General features: G+C 38.5%; 1 protein-coding gene across 3 annotated transcripts in view; it reads right to left on the bottom strand.

Annotated features, from left to right (window-relative positions):
- The window catches only part of LOC139234157 (fibrillin-1-like), a 602,997-nt gene that overhangs the window by 135,156 nt on the left and 443,938 nt on the right, over positions 1-23,903 (bottom strand). For all 3 annotated transcript variants that reach the window (XM_070865155.1, XM_070865154.1, XM_070865156.1), the window contains 3 exons: positions 23,177-23,299; positions 20,267-20,392; positions 19,932-20,057 (listed from right to left, as the gene is read on the bottom strand). In XM_070865155.1, the coding sequence (XP_070721256.1) occupies positions 19,932-20,057; positions 20,267-20,392; positions 23,177-23,299 (375 nt within the window). The remainder of the gene's footprint in view (positions 1-19,931; positions 20,058-20,266; positions 20,393-23,176; positions 23,300-23,903) is intronic.

Below are 23,903 nucleotides of genomic sequence, written 5' to 3' on the forward strand. Positions count from 1 at the left end.
TGTCCCATTTGACACAGATGAACTGTCAATTTCGTCAATCGAAACCAAATCATCAGCATGGCTGATCCTATATAACACGCAAACAGTTACCTGTGGGCACAGTGGTAATAAGGACCTAAATGCATTACCAAATCTCTCTATAAAGCTACAAAAAGGCAATACTTATATATCGGTCTTTTAATACAGATTTCAGTAATATGGCAATCGGGACCAGATTCCTAGTATTTATGTTAAATTTACTTTCCTCCCGTCAGCAGACTTGGGTGTACAAATCTGCTACTGGTCTGTGGAAAGCAGATTTAACAGCGGAACCACAGGTAGTTGACTCTCGGAATTTGAATTAAAAGATAACTAATATGAAAGTCTCTATAATTACAGTTTTGAACTGGAACCAGCACAGTAAGTTCCAAATGACTAAACCACTTTAATTCTTCAATGGATTTAGACAAAGCATCGTTCAATACTTCATTTAAAAAAATGCGACAATTGTTTCAAAAGCAGGTCTAAAATTCCTTTGGGACTAAAGATGGTGGCCTATTAATTGGTATATTAATACAAAATTTCTGCATCTGTGGTCGCAAAGCAGAAAAATGCTCTGTGCTTTTTTTGGGAAACCGCATCCTCAGAGGAAGTGTCATTGTACTTTGTGTAATTTACTGAAATAAGTAACCGTTTCTAGAAAGTTTTATATTTCCCAACTCTGGCCATGTTCTGTTAAGTATATTTTTGAAGTAAGTTAATACTCTTTGCCCTGTATTACTATTTCCAAATTCAAACATTGGTAAACATCCACATCAAAGAAGCTATTCTGAACAGAAACTTTCTCTCTGTTACAGATTACTTGTAAGTGAATGTAAAGCGTTACTGTCATCTCAATATTAAATGTGCAAGCCTGATGAAATTGGAAGCTATGATTGGACTGCTACTTTGTAATATAGGTATCTATTATCCTGGTTTTGAGTATTTACTGCTGCATTTTAGCTAAGTTTGAATGGATATAATATTTATTAGTATGGCGTTCCCAAGCACAATTTTTCACCATTAACTTGAAAGGCATTCAATTTTATTCTTATTAAAAGCAAAGCATTTAGGAATATCTCCCAAATTCTCTTTCAGTGATAAAATAATTGATGAAGGTGTACAAGAAACAGCCACAGTCAATCCATCACGTTAGAAGAGGGTTAGCTCTTACAAAGCTTTGAAGGAGTGGGGTCTGACAGGTGAATAGAATGGGGTGAGGGGGGGTGGAGAAAGCAAAAATGTGCAAGATTACTGCTCATAGCTACTCACTCACCTGGAACAGTAGAAATGTAGGCCATAGTGTGAAGAATTTATTCGGATTTAACTATAGTTAACATATCATTCTACATGTCCAAATTTGTAACCCAACATAGATGGGTTTGGTATGGCTGCCTGGCTGAAGTCAGCCAGAATACACTTTTCATCACATATAGGAGTAAATCAGTCTTTCCAGGTATGGGTCTGAAGGAATCTTTATGGACAGAGCTAGCTGTTCAAATTTGTATTTGGAAGCTGTATCCTGTGATACAACTTGATTTGTGTTTATCTTTTTTTTAAAAAACAGTAGACTGTCTTCAGAGCAAAGAATACTTAACTTGCTGTGAATACAATTGAAGTTATTAAAGTAATGAACAACTTATATTAATTGTCATGCAAACTTTAAACAGATAATTTGAAATACTTAAATAGCTTCCAAATATGTAGGTTACTTAAATAAAATTGGATATAATACACCAATATAAACAGATGCAAAGAACTCCAAACTGACAAGTTAAAAGGAAGAAATAATTAGGTTAACAATGTAAAATTGGTCATCAGTCCATCATTTGACGGGTAAATATATGCGGAAATCAAGGCTTATTCATTTCACATTTCTACTTTACCTTCAAGTTGAAGCAGATGTAAAGCTGTAGTATAAGCATCAATGATTAAACACATATATATTGTATTTTTAATTATAATTTGTGGAAAAAAGTAGTACTGTATGAGGGTTTGTGTTTTTATTTGTGGAAACTATTTATTGGTGAATATTTGCACCATTTTAGGTGAAGGATGTCAGATCTGGGGAATGCAACACTCTCTTACCTTAGTAGCCAGATTCAGGATCAAGCTCGCCAAGGTCAGGTATAGTACAGATACACATTAAAGTTTTATCCAGCCATGATCTCACTGAATGGTGGAACAGGCTCAAAGGACGAATGGCCTTCCTATCCTTCACCAACAATGTGACTCAACCCTATTGTGCTGCAATGGCATGAAATTTTACAATAGCAAATGTTATAGCATCTCATCTCTGAATGAGACTACCATGTCAAATTGCACTTATTTATGAACAATTTTGTTCCATTTAACATCCTTTTACTTAATCTTTACAGCTGGCAGAGGATCAGAGGTAAAGAGGCAGCCCTAACTCACTGCACCGTGTATTTTAACCTATGGTTGATACTTTTTTCCGCCTCTTTCTCTCCAATGGCAGCTGGTCATTATTCCGCCATTCATACCCTATCTAGACTAACCTTATTCTAACTCCAGCCATTACCATTTCAAAGTGACTAAAGTAAATGTTGGTCCCTTAGAAGATGAGAAGGGGGATTTAATAATGGGTAATGTGGAAATGGCTGAGACAAACAATTATTTTGCTTCGGTCTTCACAGTGGAAGACACAAAAACCATGCCAAAAATTGCTGGTCACAGAATGTGGGAAGTGAGGACCTTGAGACAATCACTATCACGAGGGGGGTAGTGCTGGACAGGCTAATGGAACTCAAGGTAGACAAGTCCCCTGGTCCTGATGAAATGCATCCCAGGGTATTAAAAGAGATGGCGGAAGTTATAGCAGATGCATTCGTTATAATCTACCAAAATTCCCTGGACTCTGGGGAGGTGCCATCGGATTGGAAAGCAGCTAATGTAACGCCTCTGTTTAAAAAAGGGGACAGACAAAAGGCAGGTAACTATAGGCCGATTAATTTAACATCTGTAGTGGGGAAAATGCTTGAAGCTATCATTAAGGAAGAAATAGCGGGACATCTTGACAGGAATAGTGCAATCAAGCAGACGCAACATGGATTCATGAAGGGGAAATCACGTTTAACTAATTTACTGAAATTCTTTGATGATTTAACGAGCATGGTGGATAGAGGTGTACCGATGGATGTGGTGTATTTAGATTTCCAAAAGGCATTCGATAAGGTGCCACACAAAAGGTTACTGCAGAAGATAAAGGGACGCGGAGTCAGAGGAAATGTATTAGCATGGATAGAGAATTGGCTGGCTAACAGAAAGCAGAGAGTCGGGATAAATGGGTCCTTTTTGGGTTGGAAATCGGTGGTTAGTGGTGTGCCACAGGGATCGGTGCTGGGGCCTCAACTGTTTACAATATACATAGATGGCCTGGAAGAGGGGACAGAGTGTAGTGTAACAAAATTTGCAGATGACACAAAAATTAGTGGGAAAGCGGGTTGTGTACAGGACACAGAGAGGCTACAAAGAGATTTAGATAGGTTAAGCGAATGGGCTAAGGTTTGGCAGATGGAATACAATGTCGGAAAATGTGAGGTCATCCACCTTGGAAAAAAAAAACAGTAAAAGGGAATATTATTTGAATGGGGAGAAATTACAACATGCTGCGGTGCAGAGGGACCTGGGGGTCCTTGTGCATGAATCCCAAAAAGTTAGTTTGCAGGTGCAGCAGGTAATCAGGAAGGCGAATGGAATGTTGGCCTTCATTGCGAGAGGGATGGAGTACAAAAGCAGGGAGGTCCTGCTGAAACTGTACAGGGTATTTGGTGAGGCCGCACCTGGAGTACTGCGTGCAGTTTTGGTCACCTTACTTAAGGAAGGATATACTGACTTTGGAAGGGGTACAGAGACGATTCACTAGGCTGATTCCGGAGATGAGGGGGTTACCTTATGATGATAGATTGAGTAGACTGGGTCTTTACTCGTTGGAGTTCAGAAGGATGAGGGGTGATCTTATAGAAACATTTAAAATAAGGAAGGGGATAGACAGGATAGAGGCAGAGAGGTTGTTTCCACTGGTTGGGGAGAATAGAACTAGGGGGCACAGCCTCAAAATACGGGGGAGCCAATTTAAAACAGAGTTGAGAAGGAATTTCTTCTCCCAGAGGGTTGTGAATCTGTGGAATTCTCTGCCCAAGGAAGCAGTTGAGGCTAGCTCATTAAATATATTCAAATCACAGATAGATAAGATTTTTAACCAATAAAGGAATTAAGGGTTATGGGGAGCGGGCGGGTAAGTGGAGCTGAGTCCACGGCCAGATCAGCCATGATCTTGTTGAATGGCGGAGCAGGCTCGAGGGGCTAGATGGCCTACTCCTGTTCCTAATTCTTATGTTCTAATTCAGCCCATCATCCCTTTTGTCTCTCTAATCTCTCTTGCCTTCCATCCTATCACAGATCTTCCCTTTTGTTCTTTCTTCCCCTCCCCTTTTCAGTGCTCCTGAAGAATATGTTCTTTTCGAACATTCGCCAGTTCTGACGAAGGGTCACCACCCGAAACGTTAACTCTGTTTTTCTTTCCACAGATGCTGCTTGACCTGCTGAGATTTCCAGCATTTCCTGTTTTTATTTCAGATTCCAGCATCTGCAGTATTTTGCTTTTGTGTTGTTATAGTAATGTGGCTATTCCCAGGCTGCTTCACAAATACCAATCTTGACTAAGTTTGCTTCTTGTATTTTATACTGTATTCAGAATGTTCACTAAAAGGGATTTAGTTCCACTTTGGATCTGTAAGGCAGTATTCACAGTGCCACTACTGAAGGTCACTGATTTGGGTTCACTTGCATTATTGATTTTGAGTGAGTTTGGATAGTAATAACAAGTGTGTGCATTGTAAAGTACACTGCTCCATATACACCTATTGACACATTGTTCACATCTACAGTCTTCCATTAATACCACAACTTTCAGTGTTTGTTTCAAAATTTAAAAATAGTCTTCAATCTGTCCATTGTTATTCTGTTCTTGCATGCAGGGAACTTCTAGGGTCACACAAGCAGCAGAACTATGGACAACCACGACGACACAACCACGAAGGTCACAGATGTTAACAGGCTCAAAATACTTAACTGCTTGGTGTCACATCATAGGATACAGCTTCAGCACAGGTTGATGCTACAACACCACAATGGGAGAGTAATCCACCCTATGAAGCTTCAAACTGAAGGTGCCAGAATTTGACAGAGAAACATTAACACATTAGTTAATAGTTTCAGTATTCCATAAACACATTTTGAAGTGGCAAGAGGCTGAGAATTCCAGCATTCTATAAACTTGGTACTTTTATCAAATTTGCCACCGCAGATCTGCAGGGCACCATGCAGATTATGATAATGAATTTGCAAGATGTTACAAGGACGGACCAGGCACAAAGTTGTGTAGAAATTCAAGTATCTGGTCTGATTAATCCTTAAATTAGACTAAATATAGTGTGACCGTACACTGATGAGTGGCAACCAAAATTAGACACAAATTGTGAATCTCGAGAGATTGTCCCAGTAATCATCCTTCTTATTGAAACTGACACAGATCAGGACATCTTCCTCTTCCCAGACAAGAGGTGATGGCCATCAGACTTTGAGAGAGCGATGCCAGAGAAGAGAGTTAACAATGTACCAGTGTAGCCAGCTACAAAAAACAACTCACTGCAAACCCTATGCACGTTTGTGACTCTTGGAACACTTTCTACTTGTGGTACGACGGGCCGGGAGAAATAAATAAAGGAAAAATACTACTAAGCTTATGAATTGCAAAAAAAAATTACATTTTAAGAATCAGACTTGTACACAAAATCTGTTCCAATGTCAAAAATTCTTTCACTAAATAAATACTCTTTATTTTTTGTCTTTAGAATTACATTCTAAGTTACTCTTCATAATTTATATTATTCTTGATAGGATGTCAGGCTATGTGGTGTTTCATAGTGTACACGCCTATAGCAATCTTTGGAGAGTCCTTGCTGTAATGGTGCATCTTTTTAATATTCTAGCTGAGTTCCCAATATATTGCTAATGTTGAGTCAGAAAGTATGCTGGAGGATGGTGGTGTGCTGGTAGGTGGCAGAAAGGTACACATCTCTAGTGAAAGAAATCCCTAAGACTTTTATCCAGGAGGTAGAGAAGCAAGTTTTAAGAGATAGTGAAGCAAGTATGTTTTGGTTGGTTTTTGGAAAATAATTAGCATTTCCCTTACCTACCGCAGCTGTGTGAACAAATCTTTATGTGCAATGATTTTCAAATCATTTAGGAAAACAAACATATAAACAATGTTATAGTCTGAGGAAAGAATTTATTTCTGTACCACTGAGAAAAATTAACTTTTCTATAAACTATCATGGTTTTAAATCTCAGTATAAACAAATTCAAGCACAAGCAACCTCATTTTTTTTTAGAAATTTACTGCACGGAAGAAAGCCATTTCAGCCCATCGTGTCTATTGTTACTGGATAAGTAGTTAACATATTTTGTGTGTTTAACAAACTCCTCACTCTGCTATTTTATTGGTGGAGTTAACTTATTAAAGTAAGTGGTTGAGCGTCTGTTTAAATAACAGAGAGGGGAATTTGATACAAGCATGTTAAAGTGCATCATTCGCAGTTACTTCCAAATGTTTGCAATTGTTCAAAAAAAGTAACTAGACCATGTTTGCTAAACCCCGATCACTTTAAGCATTGTCTTTTTGAAGAGCCAGGTAAGTAGACCTTTGCCAGTAAATTACACTAGCTAGGGCCCGACTTTGGTGGATGGCCCAATTCTCTTCAGTCAATCTTTACCGCCCGGTACCGCTGTGGGGGAGTGCTGGCAACATTGGCCGAGTGCAGCGTTAGCGGAGTGCGACGGATGGTCTGCTCCGGCGGTGCAGGGTAAGTTGTCTGGGACTCTGGACTCTTTGGGTCCAGAGTTTTGTGCATGCGCGCTCTTCCATCGACCTCCGCCCCCCCCACCCCCCACTCAAGTAGAGCAGTCCAGAGGCCAGAGACTGCTGACATCGGATCGCAGGTAAGTGTGTCCAGGTATGTTTAGATTTTTAATTATTTTGTGCAGTGTTTTTGATTTATTTATAATTATATTGTTATTTATATTTGTGTTTTTCTGGGGGGGGGGCGGGTGGAAGAGGACTAGATCTCGGGGTGGGGGTGGGAGGATTAGATCTCTCTGGGGAGGAGGAGGATTAGATCTCTCTGGGGAGGGGGAGGATTAGATCTCTCTGGGGAGGGGGAGGATTAGATCTCTCTGGGGAGGGGGAGGATTAGATCTCTCTGGGGAGGGGGAGGATTAGATCTCTCTGGGGGGTGGGGGCAATTAGATCTTGGGGCTGGGGGGTGGGGAGGAGAGGACTAGATCGCTGGGGGAAGGAATAGATCGCTGGGGGGGATGAACAATTTACAAACTGCCAACATACCATCGGCATAAAACCACCTTTTTTCAGATGGTGTGCAGCTGTGGTGGTATGTCGGCAGTATTCTACCAATGTTGGACTTTTGTGTGGTCTGTAGGGTGCTCTGTGTGGGCGGACGATATGCATACTGCCCGGTGGTATATCACTGATTAATTTCCTGCTGGGCGGTATGTCGGTATTTTTTGATCAATGTCACGATTTTGGGTGGTTTTTCGACCAATTTCGGCCCCCAGAGTGTGGCATCATTAATTAATAGCATTCTGTTAGTATTACAGTAGTAATTTGTTTTAAATGTAATCTAATAGGCTTTTTAAGTTCAAAATATTGCCAGAAATCGATACTATGGAATATTGTAGAGCAGAAAAATATATTTTTTTAAATTAAAAATATAGGTTACTTAGTGCTACATGAAATGAATGCATACTGGAATTGTTTAGCTAGTTGCCATGGTCACCACATTGGAATCAGGACTCCAATGTTTGGGACAGATAAGATCAATGAAAGCAACTTTTGAAAAGAACAAATTGAAGTAAAAATGTTTTTTGAGATACTCGTTTAAACAGAGGGTTGTCATCAAATTACTTACATATTTAGTTGTTTTAATTATGGCACATTGTTCCTTTAATACCAGCTTCAAGTTGGACTGAATAATGCACTGTTAAATTCTGGAGCTTAGCATTGGGAATTTAACTGGGCATGCTTCCTGTTGTTATTCCCTTCATATTGAACTTATGTGGCTCTTAATGAGTCTTGCAGTAATCATTAGAGGTGGTCATTAGTTCAGTAGAAATGATGCCAAAAGCAAAATGCAAACTTCATTGTTTACTAGCCAATTTCTCACAATTATTAGTTAAATAAAATGTTTTTTTATCCAATTATAATTTAAATGATTTATGGTCAATGCTGAATGACTTGGCAAAGGTACCTTAACTCGTACATTAATTTTCTCATGTTCTGACGAGGATACCGTGAAAAGTTCCATCGAGTCTTTTGAATTTGATCTTAAGCTTTCAAAGTCCCATAAATCACTATGAACATGGTTATAATTTAGGATGTTTCCTTCTCTGTCAAGACACGTCAGTGAACATACGTTGCTTAAATTGAAAGCTTATAACGCCTTACACAAGGATTGATGTAGAAGGGGTTCTTGTCTTCAAGATCTGTGCTTCTTGCCAGTTGTCATAAAGCAAACACTATTTACTAACCTAATATTCCAGAATCATGACATCTAATAACACCTGTTCAGATTTGGAAAAAAACTATTGCCAATCAGGACTTGTTAGTTTAATGATTGTCTCTAATCTCCCTGTTCAGTTTTTGCTGACAGCCACACTACTCTCCAATCATGTTAACTCAACATCTTCCATAGCATTTCCCCAACAATATTTAAAATATATATTTTCTAGGTTAGAGCAATTCCCAATGGGGAGGAAGCAGCTGTTCATTTTTGGAAAGAGCTCTCTCTTACTTGAAAATGTCACACTCATATACACATTTAGTCATTTAGGTGGGTTAAGTTACATAGAACTATTTCCATATAAATCCTTTAAGAATTGTTAAGACAATAAAACACAATAAATTCTAAAAATAAAAATCAGTGAAATTAAGAATTACAGTAAAATAATCCTCGACAGATCGCACGCATCCGAAGGTAAAGGGCCCCCTATTTGCCCAACTTTTAAAATCCTAGTTTAAACATTTTATTAGGATTTTAAACATTTAAAATTCTATTAAATAAGGTAAGTTTATTTTTAGGCCCTTTAAAATATGTAAATTTATTTTTCAAAAAATGGAAGTTTTGTTTTAAATAATTAATTAAATTCCATTTTGATCAATTTTAAATCTATGATGTTTCAAAAAATATTTTAAGTGCTTGTGTGTTTTTGCGGTATTCCCATTCATACTTATGCTAAGTTTCGTATATATGGAACTCACCACACTTTGATTGGTTGGGCCAGCCCACATGATCCCAGGGATGCATACGAAGCGCTAAAGTCCATGGGATATGTGGACCTCTAAGCAGGCCTCCAAGTAGAGGCCCAGGACCACAAGTCTCCGTACCTCCAGGAACACCAGATAAATTCATAGAAACTTTTCAGGGCGGAGGCCTCCGACTGCAATTTCTGGGCCATTATGGCCTTTGGATTCTATGAGCACTTTTAAAATTCGAATGGAGTAGGTTTAAGTGCTGAATACACGGACAGGTACGATCATGTTTTCAGATTTTTTTTCACCATTTTTGCTACAGATAAGATTTGGAAAGAGAGCTATTTTTAAATGTTAGATATTTAATGTAAAATGTATTTACAAAGATTTAGAAGTAAAAACACTAAAAGTCAATCTGCAATGGAAGTTGTTTTCCCCAAAGACTGTAAACAATAAGTAGACATAAAAGCTCCCATGGCACCTTCGAAGAAGAGTGGCATCCTGGCCTATATTTATCCATCAACCAACAAGCAACAGCTTATATGCTCATTTACTTCATTTCTGGTTACGAGACATTGCTATGTGAAATTTGGCTGCCACCTTTTCCTACATTAACAGTGACTATACATTAGAACATAAGAAATAGGAGCAGGAGTAAGCCATTTAATAAGATCGTGGCTGATCTGATCATGGACTCAGCACCACTTCCCTGCCTGCTCCCCATAACCCTTTATTCTCTTATCGCTGAAAAATCTGTCTATCTCCGCCTTAAATATATTCAATGACCCAGCCTCCACATCTCACTGGGGCAAAGAATTACACAGATTTACAAACCTCAGAGAAGAAATTCCTCTTCATCTCAGTTTTAAATGGGCGGCCCCTTACTATGCCCCCTAGTTTTAGTTTCCCGATGAGTGGAAATATCCTCTCTGCATCCACCTTGTCGAGACCTCTCATTATCTTTTATGTTTCGATAAGATCACCTCTCATCCTTCTGAACTCCAATGAGTACAGGCCCAACCTACTCAACCTTTCCTCATAAGTCAACCCCCTCATCTCCAGAATCAACCTAGTGAACCTTCTCTGAACTGCCTCCAATGAAAGTATATCCTTCCTTAAATACGGAGAGCAAAACTGTATGCAGTACTTCAAGTGTGGCCTCACCAATACCCTGTACAGTTGTAGCAGGACTTCTCTGCTTTTATACCCCATCCTCCTTGCAATAAAGGCCAACATTCCATTTGCCTTCCTGATTACTTACTGTGTGTTTCATACACAAGGACCCCATGTCCCTCTGTACTGCAGCACTTTGCAATTTTTCTCCATTTAAATAATAATTTGCTTTTCTATTTTTTCTGCCAAAGTGGATAACCTCACATTTTCCCACATTATACCCCATCCTCCAATTTTTTGTCCACTCATTTCGCCTGTCTATATCCCTTTGCAGATTTTGTGTGTCGAACTCACAATTTGCTTTCCCACCCATCTTGGTATCATCAGCAAACTTGGCTACATTACACTCAGTCCCTTCATCCAAGTCATTAATATAAATTGTAAATTGTTGAGACCCCAGCACCGATCCCTGTGGCACCCCAATAATTACTGTTTGCAAACCAGAAAATGACCCATTTATCCCAACTCTCTGTTTTCTGTTAGTTAGCCAATCCTCTATCCATGCTAATATATTGCCCCCAACCCCATGAACTTTTATCTTTTATTATTAGCAGTACTTCATTGGCTGTGAAGTGCTTTGGGACACCCTGAGGATGTGATGGGCGCTATTTAAATGGAGGCCTTTTCTTTCTTTCAATTCTTTAACTTGTCTCAGAAATCAATAAACAAATCCCACCCAATATGTTGGGAAGTCCCCGTTCCCTCCAGTTGTGAGCAAAGGGTGTTAAAAAAAGGAGATAGAGGTAATCAGTCAAGTCCATCCAAGGTCATAAAGGCAGTCAGGCCCAGAAATGGCTGTGCGAAGGTTAGAATGGAGGATAGTAGCTAGGAGTTATCTTGCCTAAGTCAAGCAAGATCTACCATAGTGATAAAGCATGGTATGTTCATTATTTTGTATTATGAGAAGACAAGTTTCACTGATTGAATTAAGTTTGTCTGATCTTAATTGTTACTCTATATATTCACTCACTATGAAATAATGCAGCTCAATTATTTCTACCCAGTCTCATCTTTTCAGGTGTTGTCACGGTGCACCTTCGAAGGGATTAAAGAAACACACATGCAGAGGACATGAATATCCAGTTCAAATCGCATGGGGATACTATTGTTACAACCTTGGATTATGCTATTGAATAATTAGATATTTGGAAGAATGGGCACACGTCTAAACGCAAGACACTTAGATCCTATGAGAGTGACTAGCACTACTGTACCTGAAAGAACATCTAAGGGAAGACCCTATAAAAGCATGTACCTACCCCTCCTTCTGATCATTTAAATGGAAAGAGGCAAGCTCTGCACATGCCTGCAGGAATGCAATGTTCTCTCCTAGGCAGAAGAATTCCACTTAAAAGTGAGACAACTGCAGTATAAATACACCTACATATTCAAAGCCACAATGCTAAGAAATTATAACAGCTCAATACTTTGGCATCTCAACTACCTGAACATGTCAAAATGGAAATAAATAGTTAGATTAGTAGTTCCAAGCATAGCCTGAAAAAAAATTAGCAAAGCAAATCATCAGCATTCCAGGGCTAAGTAGACTTCTCATTATGCCCAAATGTTGTAATCAGATCTAATATGCGAGGGCTATCTTGCTAACAACCACATACATTAGACACTGATGCTCTCACTTAAAATGGTTCAACTTCAGCTGGTGCATATCTGCTCCTCTCTTCTTCCATTTGCTCTTGTGGCTTTTGAACAATTGTAGAACATCACACTTTCTGATTTTAATCCATCCATGACAGTTAGAGGTCTACTTCCAGGGCAAGCAAATTACACAACAAATTACCCTGCATCCCAGGCTGGGCTAATATCTTTTGTTGCACCAAATCAATAAACTATTACCACCCCCCTATTGGAGGTATAGATGGAACACAGTGCTATATCTACAGCCTTCAATGGCTAGTCTTTAAAAAACATATATAAATACAATTCAGTCCCTGGCTCCATGCTCTGTATTTTTTTTACCATCTGAAAGGAGTATTGTTTCCTATTCTTGGGCACTCCATACATAAACTTAATTTTTGGCCCATGATACTTTTTTCTTCAGTATCCTGCCCATGACATCATCTGCTAATGTCCCTCTGTTAGTTTGATAATGCTTTCAACATGTAATTGGAGGTGATCCATATTACTAGTAACTCCAACATTGCATTAACGGTGACACAAAGTCTCAGCAAGTTAGTCATTCTAGCTTCTTCACTATAATTATATTAGTATGGCACATTGTTGACTATACTGTATGTAATTTCATGCAATCAATGTAGAATAGAGTGTAGCCTATGCTGCTACTGAACAGGAAAGTGGAAGGTTACGAAGACCTCTACCTCAACCTTGACAGATTGGGTTTGGAGTTACTTAGAGTGGTATATCTAAAAGAATGCTGGTTCGAGGGTACCCCCTCCATGCTGTTAGTTCTTATTATTTTCCAAATATAAAATTGTCCATCTTAACAAAAACATTACTCCATTATACAGCATCAAACTGTAATTATTGAAGCTTCTCCCAAATACTGCAGCCCTTTGCCAGAGACCTAAATCATTTGTTATCAATATATATTCTTCTTCATATCCCGTGTCAATTTTCAGTAATGCAAAGAAAATTTTACAAATGTTCCACAGCTTTATGGTGAACTATATAATAAGTAACAATGCCTGTGCTCCATTTCAGAAGTTTTATGTATTGTGTCCATACACAAAGTAACGAGTTTGAAATTTGACTTGGGCAGCGACGCAAAGTGGGTGGTATTGCATCTGCCGCCTGTTACACTCCCCGACTTCAATGAACTAAATATTGGCGGGTCGCATAATTGCAACAGTTGCAATATTGGCCATTTTGCGTCCCCGCCCTAGTTGGATTTCACCCCCAGTCTCCTTCAGGCAAAGGAAAGATATGGTTTACCATTTTATGTGCTGCCATACAGAACTACTCTGCTGTCAAAAACCATTGAATTATTTCATACAATCCCTATTGGCAACATGCAGGGATTCGATGCAAGTCAGTTTTTGATTTTTTGTAAACCCCCTCTACATTTTTGCCTTGCTTACTCTGGGACATGTACAATCTATACTATGTGGGAAGCATACTACTGGGCCTTTCCAATGCTGTAAACTAGTTTCTAGGAGGCACAAGATCACCTTGGGATGATTTTCCCTTAGAGATTACCTCACCCTCTGTAAAGAAACAACTAGGTCTATGTTTTCTGGCACAGCATTCTTGCGGTGCACATCAGTGCTTCAATATACTTTCCCACTCTGTTGCATCACAACACTCTACTCTATCATGTTCATTATTTTTAATTGATGCATGTAACTGTTTTGCATAAAATCGAAATGAATAAGCTTAACAATGCAAAATTATAGGTGTTGAAATTTGATATGTGCCTTGTTAAACAAAGTTAAATGTTTGGTGTGTGTGGTAAGCCAAGTTTTGCTTATGTTTTGATGGTTTAACACAGGAGGAATGGTAAAATACCATTACACATGATCTATTGCTTCTTCCACTGTAAGATTTCTATATGATATACTGGTTAATTCACCACAGATTGTTAAGCTTATTCATTTCTATTTTATGCAAAACAGTTACATGCAGCAATTAAAAATAACGAACATGATAGAGAAGAGTGTTGTGATGATACTATCACTCTTCATAGGAAACTGATGTCTGCTATAGATCTCCTATGAGATCAAGAGAGCCAACTTTGGCCTGAAGCTGAGAGCGGCCAACAGAAATTGAGTGAGGTCATATTTACTCAGCTTAGAATGGAAAAAAAATGAGCAAATACAAATAGGACAATTTCTTAAATCATCAAGAAAATATTGAATTCTTTCTTTAAGATACTAGGAACATAAACCATGATCTGTGTTTAATAGAATAATGTATGGAAACATGTATGTTATATTTTTCTTTTATTTGTTTACGAAAACAAAACAGCACAAAATCAAAAGCTTGATGCCAATACTGAATGCCAAAAACTTCCTAAACCAGAAATAAAGTGCAGGCATGAAGTTCCTGCATGCAATGCTTATCTAATGAGTCATTCAAGTTCATTATTGTGCCATACTTACAACTAAATAAACACAGCATGCAACAAAAATGTAGCACAAGAAAGAAGTTTTGAAAGAAAGCATGTCCACATTTCCTTTTCTCGAATAAATTATCTGGGACTTGAATAACCTATAGGCACCCAAAAATTCTTTGAATTCATATTTTATTTACTACTTAAATGAAGATATACCCAGATTGAGATAAATTGCATGTACAATTCTGAAATGTGAATTTGAGTGCGCCCATTAGTGCAGCTCAAGTTATTGGAAAGAATATTCTCATATAAATTCACTGATCCTGTGCTCCCAGTGAGACGCTGTACTTGGTGAATGTGAATCAGAGAATTTAAAGTGTTTGCCCGACCTCCAACTAACGTTCCCTTTGGGTGTAGCTCCTTGTTGGGAGTATAGGGTTGGTCTATAAAGATCAACACAGTATGGCAAAAAATACTGAGTAGCAGGTGTCAATAAATAAATAACCGCAGAAGAGCACAGCAAGCTCAGTGATTATGTTCCTGTTCTCCAGCAGGTAATCATAAGCTGGGGTCCCCGACCGAAGGATCTAATGAAATGTCATCGACCAGAAACCTTAACTGTTTCTCTCGCCACAGAATCATGCCTGACCTGTTGAGTGTTATCAGCATTTTCTGTTTTTATCCCAAACCCATTTGTCTTACTTGTGTTTTGCCAGTTCTCAGCTGGGCTGCCAGGAATAATGAGGAATAAGGCCTTTTTTTCTCAACAGAGGGGGTAAGGGGCACAACTCAATTTGCCCCTCTAGAACTATTCCTCCTGTTTCAGAGGACAATTTCTGGCAGCTGAAGACTAGTCCCCAACTCAGATCAGGCTGCCCCCTAGCTAGAAGATACATGATTGCAAGCATTCTACAAAAGATAGATTACACAACAAAAAGTAAATTCCAGAAAAGGCAAACTTCAAAGTTACTATTTTTAATAGGGTCTATAGAAATCTGCAGAAATTTCCCCCCTATCTCTTTAGCAATTTTTCTTTCTTTTTTATTCATTTGCATTTTATTTCTTATGCCTTAGAGCACTTTTAAATTATTTTCCTGTCAATCCATTCTCCTTTCTCTTCCTGAAGGCATTGAATCCATGCTGGGGTTCAGCTCCTTGTGCACAGGCCACCTTCTGCTATCTCACTCAAGTGGTCATTATTCATGTCTGAGCCGAGAGTCGTTGTCGAGGCGGGTTATCATATGAGCCGATCGTGTTCTCACCCCACTTTTATATACCTACACTTACAATGGGAATCACAGGAAAGGAGGCCATTCATTCCATTGTGCCTAAGCTGGTTCTTTGAAAGAGCTATCCAATTAGTCCCAGTCTCTTGCTCTTTCTCCTTAGCCCAGCAATTTTTATATCAGATTCCCTTTGGAAGTTACTATAGAATCTGCTTCCACCACTTTTTCAGACAAGGCATTCCAGATCACAACAATTCGCTGTGCAAAAAACATTCTGCTCACCTCCTCCATGGTTCTTTTGCCAATCTATGTCCTCTCATTACTGACCCTCCTGCCAGCGGAAACATTTTCTCCTTATTTACTCCATCAATATTGTTGTTGTTGGACTTGACTGTGCAATAGCATGGCCAAGCCTGAATGTGGTTCAACCCAATCCCCGCACAAGCATATTTTCAGATAGGAGCTGCTGGATAGTGAAAAGGAGCTGGAACCTTGGGGCACTGAGCCCACCTCTGCTAGAGTTCACTTAACTTGGCACAGACCCAGGATCAAGCATGTGACCATCCTAGTCTGAATGGTTCATCAGCATTGCAGCATGCATATTCTCATTAAACCATCATAGAAGCCCACTGCCCCATTTTCTATTTGTTAATGCTTAATTAAAGCAATTAAATTTTTCACTGGTGTACACTGAGCTAATTGACAAATGGATCCAAGCAACAAAAGAGCCTATGTGCTAGACAGAGTAACAGGTAGACACACTGGAAATTTCTTGCACTCTGCAAGTCTGACTGATTCTCCTACATTAAATGTTACTACATTTAAAAAGTACTTCCTTTGCTGTGAAACACATTGGGACCTCCTGAAGTCATGAATACAAGTCTCTTCATTTCTTGATTTGCCTTTTAAAAAAAAAATGCAATCGGTAGGTGGACACAGAATTCAAAGGTTTTCCACTTCTATACGCACAGGCCCGTGATTTTGCCTTTCATTAACATGAATGGTAAGAAATTGTGGACTGGCAAGTGCAGAAGCAGAAAACTCCAAATGTCAAGTACAATTTATTTTTTAATTTTAAACATTGGGATTAGGAAGACTTCATGGTGATAATTAAAATGATCAATTTTAACAAAATTCATATATCTGAAATTGTTTTCTATTGACACTGATGTATACTATATTTTCTATTGTTCAGGGCTGTCAATGTTTATTATTTAACCTATCATTTTGGTCTTGCTGTCCTTACATAAAAATATTTACATATTTATATCTGTTCTTTGAAAACTATTTTCATTGCATCGAATTCTATCTTCATAGGTTTTACATAATGAAAGAAAAGCTTTGCAATCCCATTAACAGGGTAATTCCAAATTTGCATGCTCCCAGAAGGGAGCCTTGCTCAAATGAAGCACAGATCAGAGAGCTACAACACTGTAGTCCCGATTCTCTGACTCATGCTCGGAGTACAGCGTTTTGCTGGGAGAAAAGGATTGCGGATTTACCGTTTAAATCCTTACTCAAAGGAGACAGTTCCTTACCTCAGTCGGGCACTTCTGACTTCATGTTAAAATAAAATATATAATATCCATCTAGAATGTAGGAGCCACATGTTAACAGTGCTGATTATGTGCAGTCAAACTTATTTTAGTTGGCTAAAAATTGCCCAAAGTTTGTGGCCTTTCAAGGCCATATGGGAACATACAATCAGGGTAGGTCTGTAGAGAAAATGCAAACTTTTTTTTTTATCAGCAGTATCAAATTGTTCAGGAGCAAGTTACAAATTATGGTGGTGGTTGTTGGGGTTGGGGCAGGGGTGGGGCTAAGTGCCAGAATTGCAGAAATCTTAAAAAAGCTGCTAAATTCTTTCATGAAATAAGTCATGCCAAATAGTACATATTGTGGCAAGAGCAGTTGGTGGCATTCATTTATATATATATTTGCAACTAGAGATCAGTAATTGCCTGTAGTTACATATTTACTCAATGATGGCAGTTACATTTTTCATTAATGTTGAGAAATGAATGTGGAATGCTACTTGGCAGCTAAGTTTATAAGTGCACTGCCTAACATGAATATTTTTTATATCTTTGCAAATCTTAGAAACTGTGTTTTTATATATATCCTTGGAATATACCGAATAGAAGCTTTAGGGGCCAAAATTGCCCCTTTTTTTAGCCGCATTATCGCCTCCGGGGGCCGCAAGGCAGTTTTCGCCCGGGGGAGGGGGGGCGTTACCGTTTCCTGGGAAATTGCCCGGGAGGGTTGGGAGGCGATGACCCAGATGACGTAATCGCCGTGCGCGGCGACCATTCACCGCCCCGACCCCTTAACGCCCCAAAGGGGAAATTGCTCCAAGGGCCGCGAGGCTGGTGCTCTCAGGGTGCTGTTTAAATGGGAGGCTTGCAGCACCCTGGGCAGCCACCATTGTTTGTCGGTCGACTCTTGGGTCGGTTCGACCATAGCGACCCTAGAAATAGTCCGGGCCACATCGTGCAGCCCGGCATTCCATCTTGAGTGCATGGCTGCTGGCCGGTCGACTCAATGGCAGCCACCAAAGGGCCTGCAGAGTGCGCAGCGGCCCTCCCATTTAAATGAAGGGGAGGGGCGTTGTAGCGTGTTAGTGCTGCATCTGCATAATGTTGGACTCAGCGCTGCAGTACCGGCCCGGGACTGTCCCTACAGGAAGCGGAGCGTCGGAGATAGCACTCCGCTTCCTTTTGGGGTGGTAGGCCCAATTCCACGTCGGGGGTAGGACTTCTGGGCCAGACGACAAAAGTTCTGGCCCCAGAAGGTTACCGCCCCATTTGGGGCGAGGGGCAATTTCGCCCCCTTAAGAGTTAAAAATGAAAGATGAATTTTCCATTTAAACTCTGTATCCAATTGAAGATCACACTTTTAAAATAGCTGCCATATCACGCAAGGTGGCCACCTAGACTGTCTGCACAAATTAAAATTGAAAATAAAATTCTAGTAAGTTTCTTGATCATCTTTGCTGTACCATAGTTATTATAACCTCCACAATAGGTGTGAACAACAGGCCAGTGGCATCGATCAGCCCTGGACTCTGTTTTGGGCAAATAGAGAATCTAAATGTGTAGCTTTCTCAATAGATTGACTTGTAAACTTGCAAGCCTGATGATTTTATTTTTGGTCAGCTGAGTGTTTAACTCGCATGGAAACCATTCAGCCCTAAGTACACCAATGAAAATTTCAAACATTATTCAGCCACATCAGGAGTGAATCAACAGAAAGCACTTTGACACCTCCTGAGAGCAGTGATGCTTAACACGTTCTAACTGCCTTATAACTGCTCTAGAAAAATGTGTTTTTGGATTTCTTGTTGATTGAGTTTCATTCATATTCTATCAATTCTTGACAGATTTCTGAATCATTACTGACCTTGTAATAGCTGAATTCACTTAAGAGCTATTTAAAAACCCATCAGATTAACACAAGGTAAGCAGAAATTAATAACAATTTTATGAAAATGAGTTTGCCTCCACATAAAATTAAAATTTCAATGATCAAAGTTAAAACAAACTTCTTTCTTATGAATTATTATGTAACTTCACTGGTAAAGAATTTTATGAGAGAGACCAGCCATAAAAGTGTACAGGTTGCTAGCATGTTCTGACCTTTTATTAAATCGAGAGCAAGCTCTGATGTATTTTATCGGATACACAAACTGCAACATAACCTGAAAGATGCTCTTTCTCTTTTCTCTTCATTGTGCCATGAAATATTTGTTATAAAAGCCCAGATTTAATTTTACTATACCTGAGGAAACAGCAGCAACAACATTGATATACATTTTTATCTTTCTTTTTTTATTACAATTGTTCTTTGATTACAAAACATGGTATACAGTGTACAAGGCATAGTATACAGTAACATTGTGGTGTTGTGTGAGCTTTGCTAAATTACTTTGCTTGTAGTTGTCACTTGAGACGGATTCCAGAGAATGGAGACCAATTTATTTGCATGATGTTTTTAAAAAACTATACACTTGACTTTTTGTTAGAATTTTTACCAATCATACTTGGGGATGTTTTCTGCAACAATTATGCATTTAAATCCCAAATTCAAATGGAGAAAGAGTGCTCTGCATGTAAAAACGAGTGGAAGATTTATTTACCTGTACAACCAGTTGTTCCTTTCTTCACAGAGTACCCCAGTTCACAGTGACAAATGAATGATCCTTTAGTGTTCTCACAGGTGCCACTGAGACATATGTTTGGATTAAGTTCACATTCATTGACATCTGCAGGTCAAAATTAAAAATAAGTTACAACATTCACACAGTTTCAGCACATTGTGCAATCATTAACTGTTCTATATAGCCCTCGAGTGATTTTCTTCTGAATACTATTCAATTCATGACATTACTTTCAATACATGCTCAAGAAGTCAGCCTAAAACATAGACAATAGTTACTGGAATATTAGCAAGAAAACTACAATCAAGTCTAACCTAGACAAGTCTTCATATCCTCAGATGCCATAAATCCATCATAGCATAGACAGCGATATTCTCCAGGTACATTGGCACATTGCCCTCCATCACAAATGTCAGGATTATCTTCACATTCATCGATATCTGGAAGAAAAAGATTTGTTTATCTAATCCTTAAGTTTCAATCTACATTACAATGTACACAAAGTATTCGTTTTTAAAGCATGCTAACAGTGTTATTCACTGTGCTTCATTCATTATCATACATAGTATTAAAAAAAATGATCATCTGGAAATAATTTCAAGGCAAGCATTTCACCTCAGGGTTTATCTTTGCTGTCATATTTGCTTATGTGATTTGAATCCCTTGATGAACTTCCTGCCTTCTAATCATTCCCAGGGATACATTATTCAGTGTTAACATTCCTACTAATTAATTGTTGACCAGAGAATTAATACTCGTTAATCATAAACATTAATTATCTCAGTTATTGACAATGCTATACTAATTTGAACTTCAACCTTATTAAGACCTGTACCATGAAAACATGTTTTTAAACTGTTAAATATTGTGCACTGTGCACCTAGAATACATCAATTATATGCAAACAACCTAATACAGGAAATATCAGTTCAACTTTTAACATTTCTTATTGATGGAGGATGCAATGGGGGGGGGGGGGGCGGCACGTTATTTCAGTTTGCTCTCTCTAGTTAGGTAATATCAAAAATAATTTATCATATCTTTCCTAAGAGTAAACAAAGGTCCTCCATTTCAAGTTTACATACAATGGGTAGTTAATATTCTGAAGTCAATGACAAGACTAATCACGAACAGCTCCAATGAAATCTCACGATCAGTATCTGAAGTTGACCAGAGGTGACAATCTTGAAGTAGTTCAGTACCTGTCCAGCACGAATGTGCACTTAATAATGATGCTACATTTTTCTCTCCTCCCTCACACTATTACATTATCCTTTAAGGTAGAGGTGCCCAATTTTTAAAAATCTCTGTGGAGTTGCATAACATGGATCCACGAGATTCGGATATGAAAATTAAACTCATGTTTTTACTGATTTGCATATATAGTAGGCTAAGTTGCAGATACTATTAGATCTTTATGTTCTGATTTAGTATATATCCAGGAATGAGACAACAATAACAGCCATTTCCAAAACTACAGATGCACAAAATTGAAACAGGGAAAGCTAATGAAAAAGAAATACAAGTGTAAATTTAAATGAGTTGTCTAGGCTTCAAAGTTGCCAGGATTCAGCAGCTGTAACTGTAGATACTTAACAGAACAGTCGCTGTGTTTCAAAAATAATTCGTGGTGTTTCAATGTCTTAACATGCGACGTGAATTGAAGTATAAGGAAACATTTTTACTGAGTTACTGACAGCAAGTTTTGCAGAAAATTTCAAAAATATTCTGTGATACTTGGATGCATAATGAACCGTGAGAAGGATAGTGATAAACTTCAAGAGGATATATACAGACTGGTGGAATGGGCAGACAAGTAGCAGATGAAATTGAATGCAGAAAAGTGCAAAGTGATACATTTTAGTAGGAAGAACGAGGAGAGGCAATATAAACTGAAGGGATACATGAACACTGAGACCTGTGGGTATATGTGCTAAAATTGTTGAAGGTGGCAGGGCAGGTTGAGAAAGCAGTAAAAAAGCATACGGGGTCCTGGGCTTCATAAATAGAGGCATAGAGAACAAAAGCAAGGAAGTTATGATGAACCTTTATAAAACACTAGTTCTGCCTCAACTAGAGCATTGTGTCCAATTCTGGGCACCGCACTTTAGGAAGAATGTGAAGGCCTAAGAGAGGATGTAGAAAAGATTTACAAGAATGGTTCCAGGGATGAGGGACTTCAGTTATATGGATAGATGGAAGAAGCTGGGGTTGTTCTCCTTAGAGCAGAGAAGGTTGAGAAGAAATTTGATAGCGGTGTTCAAAATCATGAGGAGTCTAGACAGAGTAGATAGTGAAAAACTGTTCCCATTGGCGGAAGGGTCGAGAACCAGAGGTCACACATTTAAGGTGATTGGCAGAAGAACAAAAGGCGACATGAGTTGGGGTGATGGTAAGGGTATTACAATAGGGTTCAGCATCCATGAATTAGGAAACTGAATATTGGCCAGGGTTCCATCTCCTGATGGCTATCCAATGGCTCCTGCTGGAATTGCATGTGCAGACATCAGGTAAGGATAGGCTTGGGTTTGGCTTTGATGCCCCTGTGATACTCACATGAAGGTTGGGTAAGGTATCAGAGAGTGGTCGTTGACACAAATCCCACTAAGTAGTCAACATCTTCATGAGGGGAGGAGAGAAAATTAGCAGTAAAATAAAAAAGGGAGGTATCCATATATACTTATCTTAGTGAACTCTTGTTAACCTGTTATAGTTATATGTTATAGTTACATATTATATCCGAGATATTTTGCATGAAATGTCCCTGATACAACATTATAAAGCTGAGCTTCGAAGAATGAGAATTCTTTGGCCACATTGAGGGATATAAACAAAACAAAATGCCTGCTTCTAATCAACAGTTTTAAAGGATAAAATATGGTAGCAAAGAATGACTGAGATAACAACAGCATTATGTTCTAGTTCAGTAGAATACATTTCCCTTTTAAATTGATTCCAGTCAATTTACACCTCTTAATAAAATTATTTGACTTTATGGACCACAACTGAATATCTGGATATTAGCAAGATAATCTCCAATCTAAACATTTTTCATTCCAGTTAAAAAGCATACTAAAAAAAATTATAATATCCTTTAATAATATTTCAATGTGAATTAGTGAATATTTCCAATAGATCAATATATTTTGAAAAACAAATTACGCCTAAAACTAATCAACAGTCTGTATTTATACCTTAATGACATCTGAATACTTATGCCTTACCTGTGCAAGATCGCTGGTCTGGGAGCAACGCATAGCCACTCCTACAGCTGCATTCATAACTTCCTTCAGAATTTGTGCAGTAAGTCTCACATCCTCCATTCACTATTGTGCATTCATCAATGTCTGCAACAGAAAGCAACTGGTGTACTGAGTTTTACAGTCTGGGACTGGTAATAATTAAACTTTCAATTCTGAATTGGTGACATAACCATATAGTGTCATGTAGGGGAGAGTGAAATTAAATTAGTTAAATCTTGTAGAGTGAGATCTGATAGCACCACTGGTTTTAAAGCAGTGGATTTGCAATCCAAAAACAGTATGTTTAACACCAAAGGCCACCAGGTACTATTCGTGCCAGCTTTAATTATTACAAGATGGTGCACCCATTCCTTTGTTTCTATTTTTTGACAAATAAAGCAACAAAAATAAAATTTTAAAGCCATAACTAGTATTCCAGGGCAGTGAAGTAACTTGTACAATAGTTTGAAATATTTTTATATAGTCAATTAGGTTTTGAGTATGAGATTGGTATGTGTTTTAGAATACATGCTAAGTTTAATGTTCTCCACCCTGTTCCCTAGGAAAAGAAACAAAAACAAAAAGATTAATTTGATGGTTGTAATGTTTGCCTTTTACATGGCCTTTTTTGTGTGTCTATGCGCTGGATTTTCCTGAATTTGCTCCTACAGGGTGGGACTTTCACGAACCACACCACCCATGTAATCAT

The sequence above is a fragment of the Pristiophorus japonicus genome, chromosome 21, assembly GCF_044704955.1.
Source record: "Pristiophorus japonicus isolate sPriJap1 chromosome 21, sPriJap1.hap1, whole genome shotgun sequence".
Classification (NCBI taxonomy): Eukaryota; Metazoa; Chordata; class Chondrichthyes; family Pristiophoridae; genus Pristiophorus; species Pristiophorus japonicus.